The sequence below is a fragment of the Gobio gobio genome, assembly GCF_949357685.1.
Source record: "Gobio gobio genome assembly, chromosome: 5".
Classification (NCBI taxonomy): domain Eukaryota; kingdom Metazoa; phylum Chordata; class Actinopteri; order Cypriniformes; family Gobionidae; genus Gobio; species Gobio gobio.
The window spans coordinates 56,030,815-56,044,826 of NC_137101.1; the positions used below are offsets into that span (position 1 = coordinate 56,030,815).

At 37.1% G+C, this 14,012-nt stretch overlaps 1 protein-coding gene across 1 annotated transcript; it reads left to right on the forward strand.

Moving 5' to 3' along the window:
* Window positions 1–91: 91 nt before the first annotated feature.
* LOC307126577 (uncharacterized protein) lies at window positions 92–11,526 on the forward strand. Its single transcript, XM_079817173.1, has 2 exons — window positions 92–301; window positions 7,467–11,526. Exons 1-2 carry the CDS (start codon window positions 142–144, stop codon window positions 8,774–8,776), a joined length of 1,470 nt encoding a protein of 489 aa, XP_079673299.1. The 5' UTR covers window positions 92–141; the 3' UTR covers window positions 8,777–11,526.
* The last annotated feature ends 2,486 nt before the right edge of the window (window positions 11,527–14,012 follow it).

The window sequence follows — 14,012 nt, forward strand, 5'->3', positions numbered from 1 at the left end:
TTAACTGAACTACTGAACTAGAGCTGATTGAGACACAGAGAAATAGTGTGGATTTGTTTCTGTTAATTATTCTCATCTTAAACAGGACAAAAGCGCAGAAAAACTCCTGGTGAAGCGACTGATATCCACGTCTACATAAAGATGGCGTTTATTAAAGAGGAGAGTGAAGACGTGAAGATTGAGGAAACATTGAGAGTGAAACATGAAGAAACTGAGGAACAAACAGAGAAAGAGGAGAGTGAAGACGTGAAGATTGAGGAAACATTGAGAGTGAAAGATGAAGAAACTGAGGAACAAACAGGTTGGTTTCATTCTCAAAGCTGAACTCAGTCATTTGATCATTATTCAAATGTCCAGCTCTACAGAAATGAAGGATATTTTTGAAGAATGTCATATGAGTGTCCAGATTAAAGTGCTATTATTTGACATGGAGCGGGTCAGACGTGTTGAGATCACATGACCAGATAAACACTAATGCTGTGAAGATCCGACTTCAATTTGTTATTACGACACATTAAATTAGGAAAAATAATAGAGTAATAGCCTTTTATAATTACTTGTGTGGCATTAAACCCGAAATCTACTTCTGATTTGAAAACCATTCATTTATGTCACTTAATTATACTGGATAACAGCATCAACAAAATCTGTTCCCCATAAAGCAAAGCATGAAATGTGACTGATCAGCTTTACATTTGTTGTCTATAAGGGATTTTTTTTTCTCATCCTCAAAAGCGCTCTCTGTTTAGCTAACATGTTGTAATGTAGAAGATTTTGTTCATATTCTACAATGTCATTGGTGACTGAAACGGTGATTGATATGGGGATTATAAGTGTAATCTGGAGAGAATTTAGCAAGAGAAGTGTGTAAAACAGGGGTGTACAATCCTGCTCCTGGAGTGCCTCTGTCCTGCAGAGTTTAGCACCAACCCTGATCAATCACACCTGAATCAGCTAATCAAAGTCTTACTAGACACCTTCAGCAGGTGCGTTGAGCTGGAGCTCAAGTCTGCAGGACAGTGGCCCTCCAGGACCAAGTTTGGACATCCCTGGTGTAAACATTTGAGTCACACAAATGATTAATTATTTTACAAATACAAAAGTAACAGTTACTTTTTTTCCCTGTTGGATCTTAATATCATTCCACCATATCCTCTTCATCTGTCAGTGGTGCTGGTGTTTTGCGAGCCTCTGAGTAGAATGAGTTGAAATTAGGGATGGGCGATATCTTATCGTTTGCGATATACCGGTAAAAATTCTCCCCACGATAAGAATTTGCCTTCCCGCGATAATAACGATAAAGCCTAGTTGATGGCGCGACCCATCCGCACCGTGCCACCGCTGGCCGTCTCTTGATGCCCTAAACGTTATTACTTTATGATGGCCGCGGTGGCTGCGTTCGTCACTCTGTATAGCTGAACGGGGGTTGGAGAGAGAATTTCTTGTGGTGCCCCACGCAGCACTTGGTGCTCTACGCGCAGTGCTTGATAGGAGCTGCGGCACTGAATCCGCATCTCACGTGCAGAACGAAAACAACTATGGTGGAAGCTGCGGAAGAGTTCATAGCTAAACGAGGGGCTACCTGAGGGCAATCTGAACCATACAGATGTATTTTCACTCGCTGAGCACTTGGACTGAGCGCTTAAGAGATTTGCTCTTTCTCAATCGATCGGTAAAGCACACTATTTCAGTTAATCTCAATGAATGCGCTGTGTATGTGACGCACATTAAACACTAGTGTGAGGCGCGCGACTGAGAGCGCTCAGTGTTTCACACACACTCAAAGAGAGAGCGAGAGAGTCTTATACCACACAGAATTGACGTGCTACATGTAAACAATATCCTTTGTTGCATTTTCCTGTAAAGTAATGGCGTTTATTTGGAATTATTCAGCCTTTCGTGAACAGGAAGAAAGGAATGCACAAACGGGAATCTCATTGGCTGGCGCGCACCTATTACTGGCTCTGCTATTACTGTGCCTGTTTTGATTTCAGCCAATCAGTTGGAATGAACGCTGACAACGTGATTAATATTCATGAACCCAGAAGCTCATTATTCCTTAGTGCAGTTTATTTTTATTAGTAGAATAATTCGTGGTATTATTATATTATCAACTCAAATTACTGAAGTTCTATCATTAAATCATTATTTTCAACTTTTTTGTAATCTGAAGACATTTTTGGGATAATTACTTTTGCTGTTTCTGCTATTTTTACCACTGTTTGCACCATGTATGAATAAATACAGAATTGGTTTACATGTAAAACTTTTCATTGATTTAAAAATTATTTTTGTTTGTATTGTGTGACGTCTTTTAGCACAGTTGCACTATTTAAACATTTCCTGCACTTTTACAGAAGACAATTATATCTGCAACTTTTCCATTTCTGAAAAGGCTGGTGTGGAATTTTACATAAAAAAATTATTAAAAAATTATTAATTAAATATATATATATATATATATATATATATATATATATATATATATATATATATATATATATATATATATATATATATATATATATATATATATATATATATATATATATAAAAAAAACATGGGGAATGATACTACATTTATCGTCATTGATATCGTTATCGCAATAAATACTAGAAAATATCGGGATAAATTTTTAAGTCCATATCGCCCATCCCTAGTTGAAATATGGCTATAATTCAGTGGGTACCATTATGTAAATCCATTTCTGTCCTATCCGTGTCCTGTCCTATCCGAGCCATCTGTAAAGAGGGTGTATTGATTCACTCATCAGCATTACCAGTGTGTTTTTGAAATGTGTGGCCACTGCTTGATTTATAATACAGGCGTATTTGTTCTTGCACATTTGTACTCCTGTGCAGTAGCAGAATCTTTGAAGCACTCTTTGATGAGTGGCCCGAGATGATCTGCGACAGCCAGTGGGTTGAGATCAGGTTGTGTGTGATGGGTTATCTTTGGCTGAGCAAAGACCACATGCAACCAAATTAGATGACTGACTTTTAAGACTAGACAACCAGCCACTGGTTAATCTATTGACAGCCCTAGCAAACATATTTGGATCAAGTAAATGATTTGAGGGATTCTTAATGGAATCTGTCTTAAATGTCCCGCTAACACTCGTCCAGTGTAGTTTAGTAGGAAAGGCAATAGACTGTAGTAGGATAATACTCTCTTGGCCAAAAACAATAAAATCATAAGTCTTATCCAACACAATACTTATCCCGGGGTTCTTCGAAGACTTCTAGCTCAGCATCTTCATGTCAGAATGTCTCCCCTGAATTCCCAAAAGCTCATGTGATCTTTTTAAAAGTGATGTCACTGCCTTAGGATGTGAGTAAATGAATAAGGAGTTATACTTTTGGAGGGAAAGTTTGTGATCCTTTTTATTTTAGTTTTTGATCCTTTGTATTTTATAAATTTGATTGGGTTATGAGGGAAGAACTTTCAAGATTCTTATAATAGTAATGCGTAACAGATTTAGCTAAATAAAATGTAAATGAACGTGCTATACATGTGATCCTCGTTAACTACAGTAAGCAATTCTAAAACATTTAAAAAAAGAGTGAATTAATCCATAGGCAAAAACAAAATACAAAGGAAAACCTAGAGATGGGATATGTTTATACATTTCTCACATGTATTTGCTTGTATCAACTCTCTAAAATTCCTTTAGGCCTTATCTTGCTGATGTGTTTTTGCTGTACCTGGTTCGGGGTTTTGGGGACCAGTTTGGGGATTACGAGTTGAAGAACTTTGAATCCCTTTGCAGTCAAAGATCGCAGACGACCCCAGATTACTGTTGTTCAACATTTACTGCACGTTAAAACATCACACTTTCTTTATCTGGACAAACTCAGTATCATTAGACAGATTAAAGACTCCAGCTTTGATATTTGAACACTCTTTATAATAAAACTGGGTTGCAGTGACATTACTTTCTTAATTTATGTCAGCAGTGCAAAATAACAATGAACTGAAATGAACAATATTTTGAATGGAATATCACGCAAATGAATTCTCTCGTCTGCTGCGGTCCAAATGTGTTTTATATCAATAATGGATGTTTACATTATAACTATTAGCAGGTGTAGCGATTAGCTCCATATAAGATGCTAAATATAACACGTTTTAACATCACCATATGAATGAAATCCCCATTATATCGCGTCAGGAAGCTAATACAAACACTCAATGGTGGTCTAAAGTGACATTTTGGGTAAAAGTGTAATTCTAATCGTTTAAATTGTGTTATGTAGCTTGATGCTAACTGTAGCTCTAATGCACCTGTTGCACCAGGAGCTTTGTCTATTTTGTTACAATAATTCACATAAGGTTCCAAGTATGTGTTTTAGTTTTTTTTTAGAAAGACTTCAGATAATATGTGGATTACTGCAACCTGCTTTATGGGCCATTAATGGTCCATTTGTGCCAGCATAAAGGCTGTAGCTAGTTGCTGAATATGAGAACAAAAGAATAACGATAAAACAATAATGAGGATTACGTCTCATACTCTCAGAGATGTAAAACAATCGTTGAGTGAGGACATTGTTGCATTAATTGAGCTGTTCTCCTCACCAGACATTAGACAAAATACTGCAAATGGGTGTTTGCAGGCCAACAAATATCTTCTCTAAAAAAAATCCTGACTTGGTCTCAGAAAATGTTTCATAAAATTCACAGTTTTGTTTTTATGTTTGAGCCTATATATCTTCATATCAATAACTGTCAGAGTAATTCTGAGTATTCAGCTGCAGTGTTCATTTTGACAGCAAATTTTGATTTAGTTTTAGTTTTATTTTTTGACTAAAATGCCATTTAGTTTTAGTCATATTTTAGTCACCTGAATTGTTTTTAGTTTTAGTCGACTAAATATCATAAGATTTTAATTGACTAAATCTACAGCAGATTTAGTCTCCTAAAATCGAATGAGTTTAGTTAAATTGTAATACATTAAGCATTTAAGCATTACATAACCGACTGTCACTTGAACTGACATTTTGACATCATTTTGTTTTTGACATTAAAAATAAACGAAAGAGAGCTCAATTCACTTTTTTGTTTGTTTTTTAAAAACATTATATAGTTTTCATAACTTTGTATTTCTGTTTTAGTTAGTAGGCCATATCAGGTTAAGCTAAAGCTATTTTTTTTATTTCAGTGTTTAAATGGTTTTAGTTAACTATTATAACCCTGATACTTTGATACTTTATTGAATATTGTCAAATACTGGTCTTTCCTCCTGACTATGAATTAAATGGGAATTAAATTAAATACAGTTTATTGTGTAACCAAAAACAAATATATAATGCGTGACTTTTAATTAGAAACAAGCTCGAAATACACATTGACCCTTATTTTGAAATGTCGGTGCCTTACTATTGCAGTAGCTCATTCAAGTTCAGGAGATAAAATATGCGTTGTTACAACCGTCTAAAACATGTTACTTTGTAAACATCGTAAAGTTAACATTGTCATTATTCATCAGCATTAGTTCATAAACAATTGTCTGGCATAAATGTGTGTTATTCATTGACTGTGAGCCGCTCTGGAGCGCTGGATTGGGGATGCGTGAGCCTGTAGAAGCGCAACAGCGCCGTGTTTACCAGCCGTTAGATCAGCACATGTTCAAATCAAATGTGCTGCGTGTGCATCTGTTACACATGATATCAGTTCTGACTGGATCTCTTCCCTAAACGATCCCTCCCTAACATTTTCGTCTCGTTTTTTTTTGTTGACGAAAATGATAGTTTTTGTCAACCAACACTAATTTTTATTTAGTTATCGTCTCGTTTTCGTCAGTGAAAAAAGGTCGTTGACGGAAATTATGACAAATTATTAGTCAACGAAATTAACACTGTTCCGCTGTAAACTCTCAAGTGTTGGCTTTCTAGAAGTATATTTATGTGTCTATTCAGAATAACTTGTGAGCAGCAGCCTTTTTACTATGGGTATGCCAAAATGGGGGCTGACAGGCAAGGGGTTAACTCATAGTTTGCTTGTTGGGTGAGGGGTATTGTGTATTATTTATTAAAAAAGTAAATAATTGTGTGTCTGATCTGTCGCAGTCACTACACGTTGTACACTTTCAGTTAAGTGGGTATAGGATAGGTGTATGTTGGTTTTTAACCCCTATTGGTCTGAGGGGGTTTTGGGGCCCTTTAGAAGTTTGACATGCTCTGACGTGTGCTTTCTTCAGTTGCTTATAAACACATTAATGGCAAAAGTGTCATTACACTGCATTCAGCACAAACTGGGCTACCATAATATGTTAGCAACGTGTTTGTACATGTTTTATGCGTGGTTATTGAAAAAAACATAAGGCCATAAAATGCATAGTAAATATGTGTCCACAAGAATTTTGAATAATGGATGTTGTTGGAGTTTTTGCTTCAAAATGAAAACCATTGCGCAACCATTCACATAAAACAATATATTTACTTCAATTTTGTAAGAAACTTCTTGTTTACAAAGCCAATATGCGAATAGGCGTGAACAATCATGAATAATGCTGTGATTCACACATGGACAAAGAACCACATAATGAGCTGCATAATGAATGAGCCTTTGAGTCAGGTATGTGAGAGGGAACTGCGTGAAAGAATATGAGGACATTTTTTTTTTAACCTGTGATACTTTTTTTCAGGATTCTTTGATGAAGAAATGAAGTAATGGCTGATGAAAATTCAGTTTTGCATCACAGAAATAAATAATATTTTATAGTATATGTATATCAAAACAGAAAACCATTTTCTATTAGATTTTTTGTTGTATTTTTGGTTAAATAAATGCTTGCTTGGTGAGCATTTCTTTCAAAAACATTAATTCAAAAAGTAGCATGTCCAAACGTTTGACTGGTACTGTATTTATAGCATCTGATCAGAAATTTGCTAAATAAAATCTTTAATTATTTTACAGTGAGCACTTCCTAATCTGTCCAAAACAGGCCAAAGAAATCTTGTCTAAACAGTCTTACGTCTATGACATTTTATGAGATGAGAAATACGCTATATTTGTTATATTATAGAGCCTATAAAGTTATTATAGCTATTTAACATGTTTGCTAAAACATTTTATTTCAGTATTTATTACACATTTCAGTTGATTTCCCTCATCTCAGTATAGTTTGGGAAAACTGAAAACTGTAAGTGTGTGGTTAGTGAAAGTGCACGTCAGTTCTATTCATTCACGCAGAATATGCAGGATTCATATTAAAGTATTTTTGCTTTAATATTCACAGACACAAGTCTATATTGCGATTATAATTAAAGAGAATAAATGTAACTGTCGCAATCCTCGGCTGGATCTGTTGTTACTCGAAATGAATATTTTGAGTCTCTTTCGCACTGATAAGAAAAAAGCGAGTTGGTCATACCAGACCTCTAGCGGTTAATGCTTTACATGTACAAATGTTTTATGCCTGTTGTGTTGTGCTATTAGGTTAACTTTTGTCCTTTTTTTGTCTTAGACCTGATGCAGTTGAAAGAGGAGTGTGAAGTACTTAAAGAAATGGAAGACAAAGATCAATATAAGAATGATCATATCATAACTGAAGAAAAATATTTTAGTTGCTCACAGACTGAAAAAAGCAGAGAAAAAGCTGAAAATAAAGAAACAAGTTATTTCACCTGCTTTCAGGGTAGAAAGAGTTTGAATCAACATGAAAACATGAGAGTTCACAATGGAGAGAAACCCTACACGTGCCTTCAGTGTGGAAAGAGTTTCAATCAAAAAGCACACTTTCAAGACCACTTAAGAATTCACACTGGAGAGAAGCCGTTCACCTGCCAACAATGTGGAAAAAGTTTCAACCGAAAAGGAATCCTTAACAGGCACATGAGAATTCACACTGGAGAGAAGCCTTACAGCTGCCAACAGTGTGGAAAAGGTTTCAACAGAAAAGAAAACCTTAAAGTCCACATGAGAATTCACTCTGGAGAGAAGCTTTACACCTGCCGATGGTGTGGAATAAGTTTTGATCATCATGAAAACCTTAAAGTCCACATGAAAATTCACTCTGGAGAGAAACCCTACACATGCCCTCAGTGTGGAAAGAGTTTCAATAATAAAAGTATATTTAGCATACACATGAGAATTCACACCGGAGAGAAGCCTTACACCTGCCAACAGTGTGGAAAAGCTTTCAACCATAAAGGAAGTCTTAATCGTCACATGAGAATTCACACTGGAGAGAAACCTTACACCTGCCAACATTGTGGAAAAGGTTTCAACCAAAAAGGAGGTCTTGAATATCACATGAGAATTCACACTGGCGAGAGCCCTTACACCTGCAGACAGTGTGGAAAGGGTTTTGATCATCATGAAAACCTTAAAGTCCACATGAAAATTCACTCTGAAGAGAAACCCTACACATGCCCTCAGTGTGGAAAGAGTTTCACTCGAAAAGGCCACTTTAAAGTCCACTTAAGAGTTCACACTGGAGAGAAGCCTTACACCTGTCAACAGTGTGGGAAGGGTTTCTACAGAAAACAAAGCCTTGACATGCACATGAGAACTCACACTGGAGAAAAGCTGTACACCTGCCCTCAGTGTGGAAAAGATTTCAACTATAAAGGAAATCTTGATTCCCACATGAGAATTCACACTGGAGAGAAGCCTTTCACCTGCCCTCAGTGTGGAAAGAGTTTCAAAAGAAAAGAAAGTCTTGATTCCCACATGAGAATCCACACTGGAGAGAAGCCGTTCATTTGTGGTCTCTGTGGAGAGAGTTTCAGATATAAAAAAACCTTTAAGCACCACACAAGGATTCACTTATAAGCTACATAGAAGGGATGTGGCTTAGGTAAGGCAAAAATACTTCAGATACAGTTTTACATGTCCATTTCCAACCCTAGGATTTGTCCCTAGAATGAAATGGGCTGTTTGTGCCCATTTTGGCTCATTTCAGTAGCTCACACAAATGCAGTTATTCAGCAAACACAATCGCAAACAGCAGAAGCGGCTCGTAAGTCGTGACAGAACACAGACCACCTGAATGACACTTCATTGAAAATCTCACATGGAGAAATGCAGCTTGCTTGTTTATTGGTGTTTTAAGATCATCATGCATGCGAGAGAGAGAGAGAGAGAGGTCGCCAGATTCACGTTAAAGTAAAACACCGGATAGAATACGTGTTCTTTTAACAGAAACGCTCTGATTGGCGCTTACTGAAATCTGGAAGCATGAACACTCGAGCGCTCCTCTTTTCCCCCGACAAAACCAGAGTGCTTTTGTTCAAGTTGTAGCAATTGAGGCAAAATCAGACACATAATCGCCGGTTACATTTACTAATATGTTTTAAATGCTTGTGCTTGGTAACTGACTTTCCCCAAACACAACAGAGAAGGACCCTCGGTTGCCCTGGAAACAATCAGATAAGACGTTTTACGACGTGAAAGAATTTGCAGAGAGTGAAATTTGCAGAGAGCTGAGACTCAGCCTTTCTGAAAATACACCATCTTAAACTCATATATAACCACTTGAGAAATATATAAACATGTTCCATCTCATGATTTGTTTTTATAGGGTTTAATCTATGTGTTAATTCAATCTCTGTTGGATTGGTTTCAGAATTGCATACTATGGTTAACGAAAATCGTGTGTACGGCATGTTTGATGTCTACGAAGTTGAAATGTAAAGATCTGAGTGATGGGGTATATGATATGTCAATCCTTGTGCAACATATTAGTATTACAAGAGTCTTTAATAGCACCTTCCTCTGCAATTGAATCCGGTTTGAAACAAAGGGCCATAAATCTCCAGAGGAGATTTCCCGCTTGGACATCCCAACGATCTCATTGGTCAAGTCTACCACAAGGAGGGTGTGACCACCCCCAAGCTATAAAAGGAGAGATCTAAAATTCTTCCCTCTCTCTTCTCCTGCTAACACGGACACGACACGCTGTGGCCTCAACACACACCAGGCCAAAGGTCTCACAAGGCCATGGACCAGAAGGCCCAAACTCTGCATGCCATGTGCAACTTCCTCCACGGAGTCGAAGCAACCACGCAAGCTCATCATTTCTTTTTCACTGCCACTTCAATGCCATCGGACGGAACCCACAAACTTTCTCCTGCGATTTCACCTCGGGCGGTCTTCTACAGCTCAGGCCAAATGCAAGTAAAGTACGAAACAGAAATCGCTGTGTAGTTAGTAAAACTGTAAACTCTTTGTTCAGACAAAGAAGTTTATTAATGGTGGTTCTTCACAAAGGTTCTAGACTTTCTGCATAACTTCATCAATCTGTTCTGAGCCCTTTCCCTCCAACCACTTTAACCTTTCCTCGTGTCATGTATATGTTGTTTATGTCATGTATGTCTACTGTTAGTTATGTCTTGTTCCGTGATTTAGTTATTAACCCTTTAGGCGCCAGAGGTTTTTTCCTAAAACGTTTGATTTTTACATCTTAATTTCAAAAGGCTATATCTTAAAAGTGATAGGGCCCGAGCACCGATGGTGTGAGGACCCTATTGTATTTGCTCAGCCTATTTTTATTCTTCTCCCAAATGAATCACATTTTTGAGGGCCTAAACACGCTCGAAAACTCATGAAACTTTGCACATGTGTCATAAGTGGCGAAAATTTACGGCTGATATGGGTTTCAGAATTAGGCGTGGCAAAATGGATCGATAGCGCCACCTACAAAATTTCAATTAAGTGCCCCTCCCGCTATGTTTCACGTACGAGTATGAAATTTGGTAGACACATGCAACAGCCCAATACCTACAAAAAAGACCCTGGGTGCAAAATCTAAAAACCCAACAGGAAGTGAGATATTTTGTATTTTCTCTGCAAAATTTTTGCAGTTTTTTGCCATTTCCAGACATTGTACTTTAACGAACTCCTCCTAGAGATTTAATCAGATCAACATCATATTTGCACAGTCTAATCTAAAGGCCTTAGCGATGTTAAATTGCGAAGATCTTGAGTTTTCACTGAAGGGCGTGTCCGTGGCGGCCTCACAAAGTTCGATGTTTCGCCATAAAACAGGAAGTTGTTGTAACTCGGGCATACAATGTCTGATCTGCCCCAAACTTCACATGTTTTATTACAGTCCTTGCCTGAAGACATCAACATGCCAATATTCAGTGACAGTCATAGCGCCCCCTGTGGGCAACAGGAAATGGCATGTTTAACACTGGGATTAACTCCTCATTGAGATTTAATCAGATCAACATCATATGTGGTCAGTCTAATCTAAATGCCTTGGTGATGTTATATTGTGAAGATCTTGAGTTTTCCCTGAAGGGCGTGTCCGTGGTGGCCTGACAAAGTCTGATGTTTCGCCATGACACAGGAAGCTGTAGTAAGTCAGGCATACAATGTCCGATCTGCCCCAAACTTCACATGTTTGATAAGAGTCCTGACCTAAACCCATCTACATGCCAATATTCAGTTAGTCATAGCGCCACCTGCTGTCAACAGGAAATGGCATGCTTTATACTATAATTCACTCCCAGAAACACTTTTAAATATGCCATGAAATCGCAAACATGCTACAAACACAATAAATCTTGCAACACGTGGATACGTGCTACTGTATGTGATTTACGCCATTAAACAGGAAGTTGTTGTAACTCAGGTATACAATGTCCGATCTGCCTCAAACTTCACATGTTTGATAATAGTCCTGACCTGAAGACTCTACATGGCAATATTCAGTTATATGCAAAGCGCGACCTGCTGGCAGAAGGAAGTGTGGCACATTGAAGTGAGTTTGCCATATTTCTCCTATATTTATCCGCTTAAATGCATGTCGCCCACTATTCACTGTTTTCCTGAGGCCACCGGGTGGCGGTGCATGTGCGAGGGCCCTTTCATCGCTGCTAGCAGCTTTAATTTTTTATATATTTTTAATAATTTTACAAATATTTCTTATGTAACATTCAATATCTCAGGAAGGAAATAGGTCAGCAGAATAATTCTTTTTTGGTGATGTTCCCCTATATGTGGTCTGCATCTGGATCAAAGTTTGTGGCGATTGCATAAAGTAATCAAAAGTTACAGCATTTAGAACAAAAGTAGCCTTTTTGTTCAATCCTTGACACCCTGAAAAAATCTAGAAAACTGTTGTTTTCTGAGTGACATATACAACTTTAAAGACTCACAACTCCAAAACTATAGTAAGGAGAGTCAAATGGTAGGTATCATTTGTCAGCAAACAGTTTATATTTTTGGAAAATAAAATTTTTATTATATTTGGACAATATATTGCTGAGAAACTTCTGATAAAAGGGAATATTTTTAAATATTTTTTAAATAATTTTATAAATATTTCTAATTTAACATTCAATAACTCAGGAAGGAAATAAGGCAGCAGAAAAAATATTTTTTGGTGATGTTCTCCTATATGTGGTCTGCATCTGGATCAAATTTTGTGGCGATATCATAAAGTAATCAAAAGTTACAGCATTTAGAACAAAGGTAGCCTTTTTGTTCAGTCCTTGACATTTACAAAACTGTTGTTTTCTGAGAGAAATACACAAATTTAAAGACTCATAACTCAAATTATAGCAAGGAGAGTCAAAAAGTATGTATTATTTGTTAAAACACTTTTAATATTTTTAGAAAATATAAATTATTATTACATTTGGACAATCTAATGCTGAGAAACTGCTGATAAAACATTATTACAATATTATGTATATTATATTATATATATATTATATAATAACACATAATGGGTATCATTTTAAAGCTTAGAATCTCAGCTTTCCAATGAATCTATCATTTTTTTATATGCTCTGGAAGAGTGCTGAGTTATTCATCTAAACCGGAGTGTACCCAGCCAGCACAGTCATGTGGGGCCCATATGGGCGTCACCTGGGCTGTCTAACTGGGGCCCAGCCAGTTTTGTCCTCAGTTTCCATGTAGGCCCCACATGGGCTAGCCCAGATGAACTGAACACTGCTCAGTGTGCACACTACAGGCTGTTAAATGTAACTGAATCAGTGTTGGAGTTAATGAGATAATTAAGTGATTAATAGAGTAATGACTGAATATTACTGAAGACTCCTGATGATAACAAGCAGAATCACTGAAGGACAGAGAAAAACACAAAAGACTTCAGACACAACTTCACAAACAGCATTATCAGCTTCCCTTTTTACCTATTAGATTGACTTTCTGTTATCTTAGTTTTTATTGATAATTCCCACTGAGCAAAGGTGTACGTTGAAAAGACGTCCACTGAGGAGCCAGAATGAAAGTTTTTATGACGTCTGTTTTTGACGTGTTCTGCACGTCCGATATAGACGCTCATGGAACCTCAAGGTTAAAAACTAGTTTGAATGTGCTCATTGTGGACATATTTCCCATTTGTAATTGCAAAGCAACTCACAGACAGTGTGTGTTTGTCCAGAAATCATGAAAATAAAAGAAACTTAGCTCACACCTTTGGACACTTTAGACAATTTAGCATCTGTAATTCACACATCTTTGGATCGTGAGAGAATCGTGGGATTCAATCCAGGATCTTCTTGCTGTGAGGAGACAGTGTTTCCCACTGAGACACTGGTGCTGCCCTTAATCACAGACATAAGACACACTTTGACTATTTCTGTCAGACGTCTACAGAAGCTCTTACTGAGAATTAACAGAGGTTTAGATGTTGATATTTATGGTGAATTTGAAGTCACCATTGTGGTGGGAAGCGTTTGCTTTAGTTGGGCTTTTGGTCCCTGTACTTGAGTTAGCTTTTCTTTGGATGTTATAACTGTGTGTGAAACACAATACTTATGGCTGAGAAAGCAAAGATAAAGTGACTTCAGGTGTTGTCAGCTCCTTGTTGATGACTGAATCATCAGAAGTCTAGAATCTGATGTTGTGCTTTTGAGTTTTAGGTTCTTGTTCGGCAAATAATAATTTGTTTATATACTATAACCTTGTGAATCTGCTGTATCGACACCAATAGCAAAAAAACAATTCACTCATCCTGAAAGATGATAAAACAGAAGGTGCACATTGTTTTGAGAAAATATTTCACATAGTCACACGCAGACATCAAGATTTT